Raw genomic sequence first — 14,004 nt, 5'->3', positions numbered from 1 at the left:
CCATTATTTTGAGAAAGTTTCTCATTATAATGAATTACAGGATCTCTATTTGTTCACCACAGGGACAGAAATGGGCTTCCACAGCTAAAGCCTGAAATCAACAAATAGACAAACAATGGTTGACTGGAGGACTGACTCCCACAAACTCATACATATCAGAGGGTCCCTCCTCTTGCAGAGTGTGGGTGGAGTAAAACACTTACGGGAAGGCAGAAGACTTGATCCCCACCACTTACAGTCTGTGATCCCCGCCTCGAATTCCCTCCACACTTGATTTCAGCCTTCTCCAGGGCACAGGCGACAGCTGTTTCCCAGCCATGCCTGCGCTGCGTAGAGTCATGTTGCTGTGGATCTATGTCTGCGTCTGGCTTCCAGCTCAGGCTCGGGAAGCTCTGCTCGTTTATCGCAGAAATGCGATCTCACAGGTATTTAACGTGCGCAGCAGCATTTACATGTAGACAATGCCTGTTTTGTTATTACAGACTTGCACTTCATTAGCGATCACTCCATACACCGTTTATAAACGCCTGTATCTGCAGTAAAGTCATATCTATTTATTACTAAGTTACTAGTAAGAGTTAATCTTTTCCATGAAAAAATCCACAGGAAGTGGCGGGTTTAGCGTGTCTGGCAGCAACAACTGTTTTCCTGGGAAAAAGAGGATGTTCAGCTGAGTCATCTGATCTTTCTATAATACTATTTAAGTAGGGCCCTAGCACCGACGAAGTCGGAGCGGAGGACGTATTGTTTTTCTATTGTTTATTATTACTATTATTATTATCATTATTATTCTCGTTCGTCTTTCAGCGTGAAATCTAGCTCCTGAAATTTGACGCATCAGTCAGTCGTGGCGAATATAGCCGTCTGATGTGGGTGCGAAATGACTGCGATGTGACAAATTGGCTCGATAGCGCCCCCTTTAGAGCAGCCCAAACACCTAGCTGCATGCAATTTGGTATAACATGATGGGACGTACTAAAAATCCTTTTCCCATCCTAACCCATGAGGAAGTCAGTCATTTGGAACCAGTCGACCCTCTCATCTCTGATAAACTGACTGAGGGTGAGGGAAATGCAACAGGCCAGGTTTATTACAGATGAGTAGGAAAAATAATTAATAGTGATCTGCTAAACTGACCAGTAAAACCAGTATATTATTTATTTTAAAATGTATAGCATATTGTTATTAGAAACCTTTTAAATAAGTATATGTAAGTAGAAAACCACTATGTGTTGTGTGTTTTCTAATTGTTGCCCTGTTTCACAGACCCAGCGATGTGGAACGCTGTTGCCGTGGTGACTCGTTTTTGTGCTTTTGAGGGGTTAAAATGCCCAAAACATAACCAAACTTAGCCCACACATTTAAAGTCCTAAATGTTGTTATTTTATATGATTTTAACCCTTCAGAGTGGCAAGTCGGCTCGATGGCACCCCTAAACAAAATTTCGAGAAGCAGCCCTCGCAGTACGTTTCACATGAATGTATATAATTTGGTAGGCACATATATCACATGTAGACTTAAAAAAAAAAAGTCTCTTGGGGCAATGCTCTAAACCCAGTCGGCCATGTTTTTGTTGCCATTTCCAGGTGCTGAACCTTAGCAAACACCTCCTAGGGAATTAATCAGATTAACTTTAAATTTGGACAGTACAATCTAAAGACCTTAGTGATTAAAAGTTACTAAAAGCTTGAGGTTTCATGGAATGGCGTGGACGTGGTGTGGCGGCCATTTTACATGGTTCGCCATCATACATCAAGCCGTTGTAACTGGACTGCTCTTTGTCAAAACTGTCCCAAACTTGACATGCTTTATGAGAGCCGTGGCTTGAGAACTTCTGCATGCCAATATTAACTCATAGTCATAGCGCCACCTACTGGCAACCATGGCCGGAAGCAGGATTCTATAAATACAGCGGTCCAAACACTGAACTTATTAAAAGGGTTCGTGGGCACACCAGCAGAAAAAAAAAGACTTCTCTGATCCAAACATGTGCAAAGTAAGATGTTTAGAGAGCAAAAACTGAATAACAATAGTTTTCTAATCGCACTAGAATGTGGTGTTTTCATTAATAGTACAGTGAATTCCAAAAAAGAAATTAACTGCACATTTTCTTGTTTTCGTCTTGACATTTGTAATCTAATAATAAGAATAAGAAATAAGGAAACTGAAAAATGAAGATACATTTTAAGCCCACTAGTTGAGTTGAGAGTTAGTGGAGTTGTTCTGCCTCTGCCACCTGCCCGCCTACATGCTTCCACAGTTTAAATGAAGACCAGTCCACCAGTTTGTTCATGTTGCAACCAGTCTGCCGCTCCCTGTTTATTCCTGCCAGCTTGATTGTTGTGTGACCTTTACATCCAAAACTTTTCCCATGCCTGTCTTCATTTTTTCTGTCTGATTCTGGGGCAACACCTTGCTTGCCTAATCTACTCGAAACACTTGCTCTAAAAGATGTCTTGTGAAAGAGAGAGGCAACTTTAATGATCATATCAAAAGCATGGAAGCCTCAGATAGGGATTACTGATGCAGTGTTTGTACTGTACAACATTGTACAATCAAGTGTAGGGTTGGCAAATCGTTATTCATTTAGTGCACATCTCTCTCCAGTCCTGCTTTTCCTTTCCCAATAACCATTAAGTCATATGTTGTGTTCCAGGAGACCGAAGAAGCTATGGGCCCCAGGTTATTAACGGTATGCATAATTAAGTCCTACGCTGATGTTCGTTTCATCCTGCTGAAAATAAACTGTGTAACTTGTCTTTTTTTTCTTCTACAGAAAAGAAGCACAAGCTCTGTGAATGTAAGGAAACAATTTTGATTAACATATCATTAAACATTAATAGTGAAATGTGGATATAATAATTCAATGCACTCAAGGCCATGGTCAAGATGACTGGTAGCTTCTATCTCACAGTGTTGGTATTGTTACTGTTTGCAAAATGAAGTCCACATTTTCTATAAACCTCATTGCCTCCAGATGTCTCTTGTTCCACTCTCTGCCCCCGCAGTGTCTATTGCCATGTATTTCTCTCTTCTCTTTGCTTTGCTGGAGATAATAAACATGCTGGAAGTGATTTGTCCCTCTGTGCTTTATTCCTTTCTCTAAACGTTTCAACTTGTTTTGTTTACATTAAAGTGACCTCTCTGGGTTTTGTGGCATGAATATTTTGGGAACATTTCTCATGACCTCTGATCCGAAATTCAGTAGAGCCACAACAACAAGCTGCCTGTTCTCTTGGCCAATGGTCTTGTTATAATATGTTTTAGATTTTTTTGTGGGTTTGATTTATTATTGATGACACCTTTTAGAAAGCATTTTACTCAACAAGAATGACAAGTTTTCCTCTTTCGGTGTCACATATTGTGAATTATCTCGACAAGGGGAGGATAAAGTAGACAGACCAGTCAGACAGGAAAGTTTTGGTGATGAAAATACAGAGGCCTACTGGCATGAGGGAAAAGTCTGAACAGAATCAAATGAAAGTCCACGAAACATGAATGGAGCAGACAGGGACAGGTTTAGATGGAAAGCAGCATTGTGACTTCAATGATCTAGGCCAGGGTTCGGCTCTTCAGCCCCTCTGTTGCGGCTCCCTGAGTCTACATCCACACTAATATGTTTTAAAACAAAAACGATCTCCGTTCACACAGCGTTTCAGCATCGTTTTCGAAATGATCTCCGTCCAGACTAAAACGCCTGAAAACGAATATCATGTGACTGTTCACATACACTGGGCAACACGCGTCTCTCACTCAGTTTTGTAGTTTGTTCTCACTCGTAGCTCTGCTGGTGGCTGAAGTCTCTGTCCTACTGGAGAGCAATCAATGTTTTGTTCCTTTATAGTTTATGTGTGGACTTTAACAATAGTTAAGAAATAATAAGAATAAACAATAATAAGAAAAGGAAAGTCCTCCGTTTTGTGTCCGTCCTCCTCGAAGCTCCTAACCATGAATTCAGACTTCCGCTCCATAGGGCTGATAATGCCGCTGGTCATGCCACTCAATAATCGCTCCGATAACAGCTGCTTCCTCCGCAAAAATGCAGACTTTAACTGGACAACAGCTGCTAGTAAAGACAACAAGGTCAGCAACGCCTGTAATCAGTTGTTGAATTCACCTGGTAGTCGATCAGTAATCAATGTTGTTGTTGTTTGTGATCTTCCGGGAAAGGGTCACGTGATTGGGGCGTGACGAATCAGAGAAGGACACATCGTCACTGCTAAGAACCAATCAAGTAGTGAACATGTGATCATTTCCAAATGTATGCGTTTACGCCGTCCACACGACAAAGCAACCCCGGAGTTTTCAAACTGATCCGTCCTCGGGAGCGTTTTCAAACGTATACGTTTTCGGTGCTTTGAAAACTCCGGCGTAGTGTGGAGTGTAAACGTAGCAAAACATATGCGTTTTCAAATGGAAACGTAGTAGTGTGGACATGGCCTCAGGCTTTGAGAAAAAATAACATGGAAATAAATAATATTTTTATTTTATTTTTTGCACAGTAGACAATCTTTCAAAGGGAACACCTTATCTTGGAGTTTGAGGTGATACTGTCACTGAAAATAGCAATAAAATGTCAAGAATTGTCTTTATTCTTGTTCTATAATTTCATAAATACAACAAACTATAGTTTTTGTATATATAATATAACTATATATAAAACTATAAGCTGTGATATCAAATAGCTTTTGCAGCTCCAGACAAATTTTATTTGGTGGAAAATAGGGCAAAATGGCTCTTTGGATAGTAAAGGTTGCCGACCCCTGATCTAGGCTGAGAAGGGAAAGTGGAAACAGGTGGGTGGGGGTGGTGGAAAAGTCTGGGGACATCTAGTGGACAGTTAAAGAATGACAATGAATGAGGCAGAATGTGAAACTGTCCATCCTTTCAGATGGTGGAGGTGTACAGCGTGAAAGTGGACTGCACGGTGATGTCTCGTTTCGCCCACACCGTCATGACCTCCAGGGCACTGAACAAGGCAAACTCCTCCCAGGAAATCTTCTTCGAAGTGGACCTGCCCAAGACGGCCTTCATCGTCAACTTCAGCATGTCAGTCAGAATATAGTACTTTTGACTATTGGAATAGATTGTGTGTTTCTTTACCTTTTGACAAGTGTCTTTGTTCCTCACAGGGAAATTGATGGCGAGGTGTATGTTGGGGAGGTGAAGGAGAAAGAGAAAGCCAAGAAACAGTATGAGAAGGCTGTTTCCTCTGGACACACTGCTGGACTGGTCAAGTGAGTCGGACTGAAATATGTTACAGAAGGCACTGAATCTGTGTCGGTGGTGGTGTGAACATCACATTAAAGTAACACATGAACATTATTGCAGAGCTTCTGGAAGGACGATGGAGAAGTTTTCAGTGTCTGTCAACATCGCAGCCAAAAGCAGCGTGACTTTCATTCTGACCTACGAGGAGCTCCTTCAGAGGAATCTAGGCCAGTATGAGATTCTGACTCGAGTTAAACCCAAACAACCGGTGCAGGAGTTTCAGGTGGGACACGCTTTCCTCATTCAGTTTTCTTAATAATGACATACTGTTCAGGAGGAGCTGAAATGTGTGTCGTGTGTTAGGAATGCATATAGTGAGGAGGAACTTGTGTTAACATTAATGAGACTTTACATGACAATGCCTCCACAATTGATCTGCCTCAGGGATAATTTTTGCATGTGTGGTTGTGTGTGTGTGTGTTTGTGGAGACAGATTGTGACAAACATCTATGAGCCCCAGGGCATTGCTTTTGTTGAGGCCACGGCAACCTTCCTCTCCAATGAGCTGCTTCCCCTGGTGGAGAAAACCGTCACAGACACAAAGGTAAAGGGTTAGAAAGATTTCTATCCTGCTGTTTATAGACTTTTAAGAACTTTATGATGCTTTTGGTAGCATAAATTATGCATCCTATAATGAATCTCTTTGTCTCTCAGGCACACATCTCTTTCTCACCAACACTGGAGCAGCAGAGGAAATGTCCAGAATGTGAAGGCACCATAATTAACAGAGATTTTATCATCAAGTACGATGTGAAACGAAAAGAGGGCCTTGGAGAACTCCAGGTCAGCGGCCAGCAAAGACGTTGCTTAGTATTTTACTTCTGATCTTAGTTTTACTTCCCTAGCCGCCCAAAGGTGAGCATAGCTGTGCCCTTGTGTTATATCTCCATAATAGTCTTAATCATATTCTGTATTTCCCTTCAGATTGTGAACGGATACTTTGTGCACTTCTTTGCTCCACCTGACCTGCCCAGAGTCCCAAAGAATGTGGTGTTTGTCATTGACAGGAGCGGATCAATGAGTGGAACAAAGATTGCACAGGTGAAATACTTTTTGTGTAGTTAAGCCACATACTGTAAACATCACTATGCATATCTTCATGTGTGGATTTGGGAACCTTTGCAGACCCGCGATGCACTGGTGGCCATTCTGAAAGACCTTCACGAGGAGGACCACTTTGCTCTGATCCTGTTTGATGATGAAATTACCACCTGGAGGGACTCTCTTACCAAGGCAACAAAGGGAAATGTGGAGAAAGCCATTGCCTACATCAGGAAACTAAGAGACAATGGAAGTAAGAGGAAAGCAAATGGTAGCAACTTTTATGCCATGTTTTTTGTGCACTTCCTAATTTTACAATTTGTCATCTTTTCATTGGTTCATTTGATTTCAGTCTTAATGTCAAATGCCTATTCGCACTACATTGTAAACCTACGATACATACATCCTGCTTCACTAAGGTTAATAGCTGAATGCAGAGCAAGGAAGAGGTGATTAAAGCAGGGTCTGAAAAAGGAAAGAGTGCCCTGAAGCAAGTAGAGACTCCAGGAAGTTGAATTGTCATATTTACTCTTTGTTTTTGTATTGAGTAATCAAACAAGATACAATGTATTATTTTTTTAGAAGTGCAGATAATTGTATTTTCTCACTTTTGGATCCAGCCAGGCTTCGCCCATACTTCCGGTCTTTATGCTAAGCTAAGAAAACTGCCTGCTGGCTGTAGCTTCATATTTAGTGGACTGAAATGAGTGTGGTATGGAACTTCTCATCTAATGCGCCTAAGAATCTAAGAAAACGGAAAAAGATTTAGAAATATTCCTCTAAAGAACACATTGAAGAATTGTTTTGTAGTTATGTCCTCTATGATGATGTTTCTCAACAAAAGTCCATGTTAATCATTGTGTTGTTATTTTTCAGGCACCAATATCAATGACGCTGTACTGAGGGCAGTGAGCATGCTGGAGAGAGAAAGACGAAATAAGAACCTTCCAGGGAGGAGTGCGGACATGATTATTTTACTGACTGATGGGATGCCAAACAGCGGTAAATGTCTTCATTTTAAGTTAAGGTTTTAATATTCCATTCAAAAACGTCAGAGTTCACTACATGTAGATTAAGCACAACAGCTTAAAACAAGTCTGACATGTAGCTTGCTCTGATATAAAAAAGGGGGTGATTCTGTGCACCGTGCATAAAGATTTTGATAAGTAGATGTTTCAGAAATTAGTCAAAAGGGTTTTATCCTTTCTGGTTTCTTTCTGTTTGCAAAGAAATACCTGAGGAAGATCCTTTTAAGATTAAAAAGTTGTCTGTGAATAAAGACAAACCGTTAGTGTGCTGCATCCCCTACAGATTTGTCAACAATTTGAATCACAAAAGAATTCAAACTTTTCGAAAGGTTGACAAGCTCTTGAAAAACCTTAGAAGTAAGTTGAGTAACTTAAGTCTTGTTTAAACTGCATGCTGTCATTATGTGCTCATACATAACAGTTGTATGCCTGCTTGTGTACATGTAGGGGAGTCCAACCTGGAGAGGATTCAGGAGAATGTGGGCTCTGCTATTGGAGGGAAGATGACTCTGTTCTCTCTTGGATTTGGAAATGATGTGGATTACTCCTTCCTGGATGTGATGTCCAGACAAAACAAAGGAGTAGCCCGCAGGATCTTTGAGGGTTCAGATGCAGTCGTTCAACTCCAGGTAAGGTATTTACAGCAAACATAATGTCCATGCCTGTTATATATATATATATATATATATATATATATATATATATATATATATATATATATATATATATATATATCATCTCTCATCTTCAACCGCTTATCCAGGATCGGGTCGCGGGGGCAAAAGTTCCAGCAGGGGACCCCAAACTTCCCTTTCCCGGGCCACATCAGCCAGCTCTGACTGGGGGATCCCGAGGCGCTCCCAGGCCAGTTTGGAGATATAGTCCCTCCACCTGGTCCTGGGCCTCCCTCTGGGTCTCCTCCTAGCTGGTCGTGCCTGGAACACCTCCCTAGGGAGGCACCCAGGTGGCATCCTTACCAGATGCCCGAACCACCTCAACTGGCTCCTTTCCACGCAAAGGAGCAGCGGCTCTACTCCGAGTCCCTCACGGATGACCAAACTTCTCACCCTATCTCTAAGGGAGATGCCAGCCACCCTCCTGAGGAAACCCATTTCGGCCGCTTGTACCCGCGATCTAATTCTTTTGGTCATGACCCAGTCCACATGTGACCATAGGTGAGGGTAGGAACGAAGATTGCCCGGTAGATAGAGAGCTTTGCCTTGCGGCTCAGCTCTCTTTTCGTCACAACGGTGCGGTAGAGCGACTACAATACCGCCCCAGCTGCTCCGATTCTCCGGCCAATCTCACGTTCCATTGTTCCCTCACGCGCGAACAAGACCCCGAGGTACTTGAACTCCTTTACTTGGGGTAAGGACTCATTCCCTATACCGGAGTGGGCAATCCACCGGTTTCCTGCTGAGAACCATGGCCTCAGATTTAGAGGTGCTGATCCTCATCCCAACCGCTTCACACTCGGCTGCGAACCGATCCAGTGAGTGCTGGAGGTCACAGCCCGATGAAGACATCAGGACCACATCATCTGCAAACAGCAGCGATGCAATCCTCAGCCCACCGAACTGTAAAAACTCCTCCCCACGACTACGCCTCGATATCCTGTCCATGAATACCACAAACAGGATTGGTGACAAAGCGCAGCACTGGCGGAGGCCAACCCTCACCGGAAACGAGTCCGACTTACTGACGAGAACCCGGACACAGCTCTCACTTTGGGCGTACAGGGATTGGATGGCCCCCAGAAGTGGCCCCCTCACCCCATACTCCCGCAGCACCTCCCACAGTATCTCCCTGGGGACCCGGTCATATGCCTTCTCCAGGTCCACAAAACACATGTAGACCGGATGGGCGTATTCCCAAGCCCCCTCCAGGATCCTTGCGAGAGTGAAGAGCTGGTCCGTTGTTCCACGGCCAGGATGGAATCCGCTTTGTTCCTCTTCAATCCGAGGTTCGACTATTGGCCGAACACTCCTTTCCAGCACCTTGGAGTAGACTTTACCAGGGATGCTGAGTAGGGTAATACCGCGGTAATTGGCACACAACCTCTGGTCCCCCTTTTTGAACAGGGGAACCACCACCCCGGTCTGCCACTCCCTAGGCACCGTCCCAGACCTGCTCACAATGTTGAAGAGACGTGTCATCCAAGACAGCCCCTCCACACCCAGTGCCTTCAGCATTTCTGGACGGATCTCATCAATCCCTGGGGCTTTGCCACTGTGGAGTTGTTTGACTACCTCAGTGACTTCCACCAGGGAAATTGATGATGCTCCCCCATCAGCCTCCAGCTCTGCCTCTACAATAGAGGGCGTATTAGTCGGATTCAGGAGTTCCTCAAAGTGCTTCTTCCACCGCCCGATTACCCCCTCAGTTGAAGTCAACAGAGTCCCATCCTTACTGTATACAGCTTGGATGTTTCCCCGTTTTCCCCTCTTGAGGTTCGGGATGGTTTTCCAGACACACCTTGGTGCCGACCGAAAGTCCTTCTCCATGGCTACTTCAAACTCCTCCCACACCCGCTGCTTTGCCTCCTTCACGGCAGCGGCTGTAGCCCTTCGGGTCTGTCGGTACCTTGCAACTGCCTCAGGAGTCCTCCGGGATAACATAGCCCGGAAGGCCTCTTTCTTCAGTCGGACGGCTTCCCTGACCACCGGTGTCCACCATGGTGTTCGAGGGTTGCCGCTCCTTGAGGCACCTAAGACCTTGAGACCACAGTAGCTTTGGCAATAGAAGCTTTGAACATCGTCCATTCCTGTTCGATGCCCCCAACCTCCACAGGGATGCTAGAAAAGCTCCGCCAGAGGTGTGAGTTGAAGATCTCTCGGACAGGGGCCTCCTCCAGACGTTCCCAGTTTGCCCGCACTACCCGTTTGGGCTGACAGCTTCGCCCCTCTTTTCAGATATACAGGACTCCAGTCAGGGTCTCTAAGAAGGCCGAATACTCTGAACTGTTGTTTGGTGCATATGCACAGACAACAGTCAGAGTTCCCCCCCCCCATAACCCGCAGGCGTAGGGAGGCGACCCTCTCATCCACCGGGATAAACTCTGACGCAGCGGCACTCAGCCGGGGATTTGTGAGTATCCCCACACCCGCCTGGCGCCTCACACCCTGGGCAACTCCAGAGAAGAAAAGAATCCAACCCCTATCCATTAGTATGGTTCCACAACCGATGCAGTGCGTAGAGGTAAGCCCCACCAGATCTAACTGGTAGCGTTCCACCTCCCGCACAAGCTCCGGCTCCTTCCCCCACAGAGAGGTGACGTGCCACGTCCCCAGAGCCAGCCTTTGCCGCCCGGGTCTGGTCCGTCGAGTTCCCTGGGATTCACTGCCACCCATGGGGCAGCGCACCCAACCCTAGCGGTTCCTCCCGCAGGTGGTGAGCCCACAGGATGGAGAGGAGGGGGGTGCCACGTTGCTGCTTCGGGCTGTGCCCGGCCGGGCTCCGTGGCAAACCCAGCCACCAGGCGCTCACTGTCGTGCCCTCCGACTGGGCCTGACTCCAGACGTGGGCCCCGGGCTTCGTCCGGGCAGGGTCTCCTCGACTCTTCTTTGTTTTTTCATTGGGGTTTTTGAACCATTCTTAGTCTGGCCCTTCGCCTGAGACCAATTTGCCATGAGAGACCCTACCAGGGGCTCTAGGCTCCAGACAACATAGCCCTCAGGGTCATGGGGGCACTCAAACCTCTCCACCACGTTAAGGTGATGGCTCCCCGGAGAGGATATATATATATATATATATATATATATATATATATATATATATATATATATATATATATATACACATATACCAGTATATATACTGTATATATACTGTATGTATATGTGTGTGTATGTGTGTGTTTGCATATCCAAGGACATTTAAAAAAGAGACAATGCATGATTTGGAGTGTGTCTTTGTTCCAGGGTTTCTATGAGGAGGTGTCAAGCCCTCTGCTCTTGGAGGTAGACCTGCATTATGCTGACCAAGCAGTGGTTTTCGTGACCAAAAACCACTACAGCCAGTTGTTTAACGGCTCAGAGATCGTGGTGGCCGGTCGGCTGACTGACAGTGACATGGATAACTTCTTGGTGGAGGTGTTCGCCCAGGGGGTGAGAAAAGGACAACAATATGTCAATTAAATCATTAGTATTACACTATCTTGGTGAATAGACAAAATGCGAGACAGTTCCTGTGACTTAATATTGAATTGTGAGAATGATAGTACAAACAAATTGAACTTTAGTAGATTCTCTCAGTCTACATATTATTACTTTAGCAGTTTCAGTTTCTTCTATACTATCTCAGGGCCTCAGTAGGGATCAAATCACTGTGCCATGATGATCCTATTTTACTCTTCCATCTCTTAAGGAATTATCACTGAAAAATCTCAAACATCAATTTTGTTGGATTGCCAGGCAATTTTACAGTCATGGTCCTCAGAGGATGAATCCTTCTCACTTGATCCCTTAACTTTTCGTCAGGCTTCATCATCAGGTCAAAATTTCAAATTTGTCCAATACTTAAGTTTATGACCAAATACCTGCAAAACTATTGGTGTTCCTATCAACCTCAGCTGTACTTTGTATTAATTAGCAAATGTTGTGTGTCTAAGTGATCTATGTTCCTACATGAAGTAAACTTTTGAAAGCCTTGATATCAAATGATACTATTATTTCGTCCCCTGTAAGTAATACTTGAAATTAAATTTCTCATCTTTCTGCTCTTTCATTAGCCTGAGGAAGACTTCCAGGTGCAGGGAAAGGCCAGTGTGGTGAACTTTGATGTGATCTACCCAGACCAGGAGTACATCTTTGGGGATTTCTCAGAGCGTCTGTGGGCCTACCTCACCATCCAACAGCTACTGGAGAACCGGTTTGTTCTTCTGAATGGTGTCTGCCATCTTTGTTTTGTAACTGCACCAAGATTTGAAGCAGGCTTCTGCACGAACTGTGACAGATGTGCTTTTTATAGCACATCATGTGCGTTATATGTCATTATTAAACAATCAACTGCTCTGCTTTCTCTTCCTCTTTGATCTCCCAGTGACATTGGTACTCAGCAAGAGAAAGACAATGTGACAGCCAAGGTACTGGACTTGTCTCTACGATACAACTTCGTCACCCCTCTCACCTCCATGGTGGTCACCAAGCCTGAAACTGAGGACGGACCAGTCGGCCCTCTCATCGCTGATAAACTGACTGAGGGTGAGGGAAATACAACAGGCCAGGTTTATTACAGATGAGTATGAAAAATAATTAATAGTGATCTGCTAAACTGACCAGTAAAACCAGTATATTATTTATTTTAAAATGTATAGCATATTGTTATTAGAAACCTTTTAAATAAGTATATGTAAGTAGAAAACAACTATGTGTTGTGTGTTTTCTAATTGTTGCCCTGTTTCACAGACCAGCGACAGAAAGCAGAGAGACGTAGTGGTAAGACACTCTCTTTTAACCTAATTCTGTGGAATACCTTATTTAATCTTTATTTTACCAGCATTTGTTTTAGTTTTTTACGTCAGTTCTCTTTTGATTCACCACACATGTACATACGTATTTCGAACACACTTGAGTTTGACTGTTATGCTTTCTGTATGACAGGATACTTTGATGATTTTATTGCTGAGAGCGAAGATTACTCGATGTCAGAGAGCGAAGATGATTACTTGATGCCAAGGAGCAAAACTTACCTGATTTTAGGGGGCAAACATTATTACACGTCATCAGAGAGCGAAGATCTTTACGCGAGAGATGACGCTCCGTGCTTCAACATCAACGACAAACCAGGAACCATTTGCAGCCTGGTTAGAGACCCAATGACAATGTTACTGATGGTTACACTGATAATGTGTGCTGTTTGTGAAAGTTAGAACGCCGGCCGATGGATTTACTAATGACATAAATAATATGGTAAAGCTTTCCAATATTATCATAGAATTATATAAGTCTGAGTATTTCACATACCAAATTAACTTCTCTACACTTCTTTGCAATCCAATCAATATTTTGCTGTACATTTTTTTAGCCTCCTGTCAGTGCAGTACTGCCTGTACCTTGCTCAGCCCAGCATATTTGGGTTTAACGTATTTGCACTTTGGGTTCACTTCGAGGTAACACGGGTATGTACATGACCTCGGGCCATAACTGTACCAATTGTGTTGTGCCTCACTCTGTGCTTTGGGAGCTGCACCCTTGATTCACAATACTGTCCTTCACCTCCTTGAGGAGAGGTGAACAATAACTACTTGGCATATACGGACTGTGTGACTGTACTGTTGCTTCAAAAAAGAGGAAACTTCTACACTGGTGTAAAAACCCACCCACATACTGTACGTCCTCAACTCTCACTACAGCTCTAACTGGGCTCCATGGACAATTTTGAGTTTTTAAGAGTTTTTGATGCTTTAAAACCATAATTGGCTCTATATGTGACTACAATAAATACACATGTACACCAGTTTCTGTTTGATTGCCTCAGCATTTGGAGCTGGTCCACTGTATACCACATATAGCACTGGGATGTTGGACAAGTAGCCTACAGCTAGCACTTAATTTCCTCAACCTCACCATCACTGTTGACAAGAACATGGTGAGAGCATGTACCTTGAGGTCATGGGGTGGAATGTATGGTTAACTGTAGTACACTTACTTTAGCGAAAACATTA

The 14,004-nt window shown here is 43.9% G+C and overlaps 1 protein-coding gene across 1 annotated transcript; it reads left to right on the top strand.

Annotated features, from left to right (window-relative positions):
• The first annotated feature begins 216 nt into the window (after window positions 1-216).
• Window positions 217-13,796, top strand: LOC137879706 (inter-alpha-trypsin inhibitor heavy chain H3-like). Its single transcript, XM_068720632.1, has 17 exons — window positions 217-425; window positions 2,657-2,692; window positions 2,777-2,800; window positions 4,892-5,049; window positions 5,133-5,237; window positions 5,332-5,494; window positions 5,705-5,815; window positions 5,926-6,054; window positions 6,196-6,312; window positions 6,397-6,565; window positions 7,189-7,314; window positions 7,788-7,969; window positions 11,261-11,446; window positions 12,070-12,209; window positions 12,381-12,541; window positions 12,746-12,775; window positions 12,941-13,796. Exons 1-17 carry the CDS (start codon window positions 318-320, stop codon window positions 13,207-13,209), a joined length of 2,214 nt encoding a protein of 737 aa, XP_068576733.1. The 5' UTR covers window positions 217-317; the 3' UTR covers window positions 13,210-13,796.
• Window positions 13,797-14,004: the final 208 nt, after the last annotated feature.

This window comes from Cebidichthys violaceus, unplaced genomic scaffold, assembly GCF_023349555.1.
Source record: "Cebidichthys violaceus isolate CVI_PGR_0920_01 unplaced genomic scaffold, fCebVio1.0.p SCAF_25, whole genome shotgun sequence".
In the NCBI taxonomy this organism is placed as follows: domain Eukaryota; kingdom Metazoa; phylum Chordata; class Actinopteri; order Perciformes; family Stichaeidae; genus Cebidichthys; species Cebidichthys violaceus.
The sequence above is the reverse complement of the archived record's forward strand: the minus strand, read 5'-3'. Positions and strand labels throughout refer to the sequence as shown.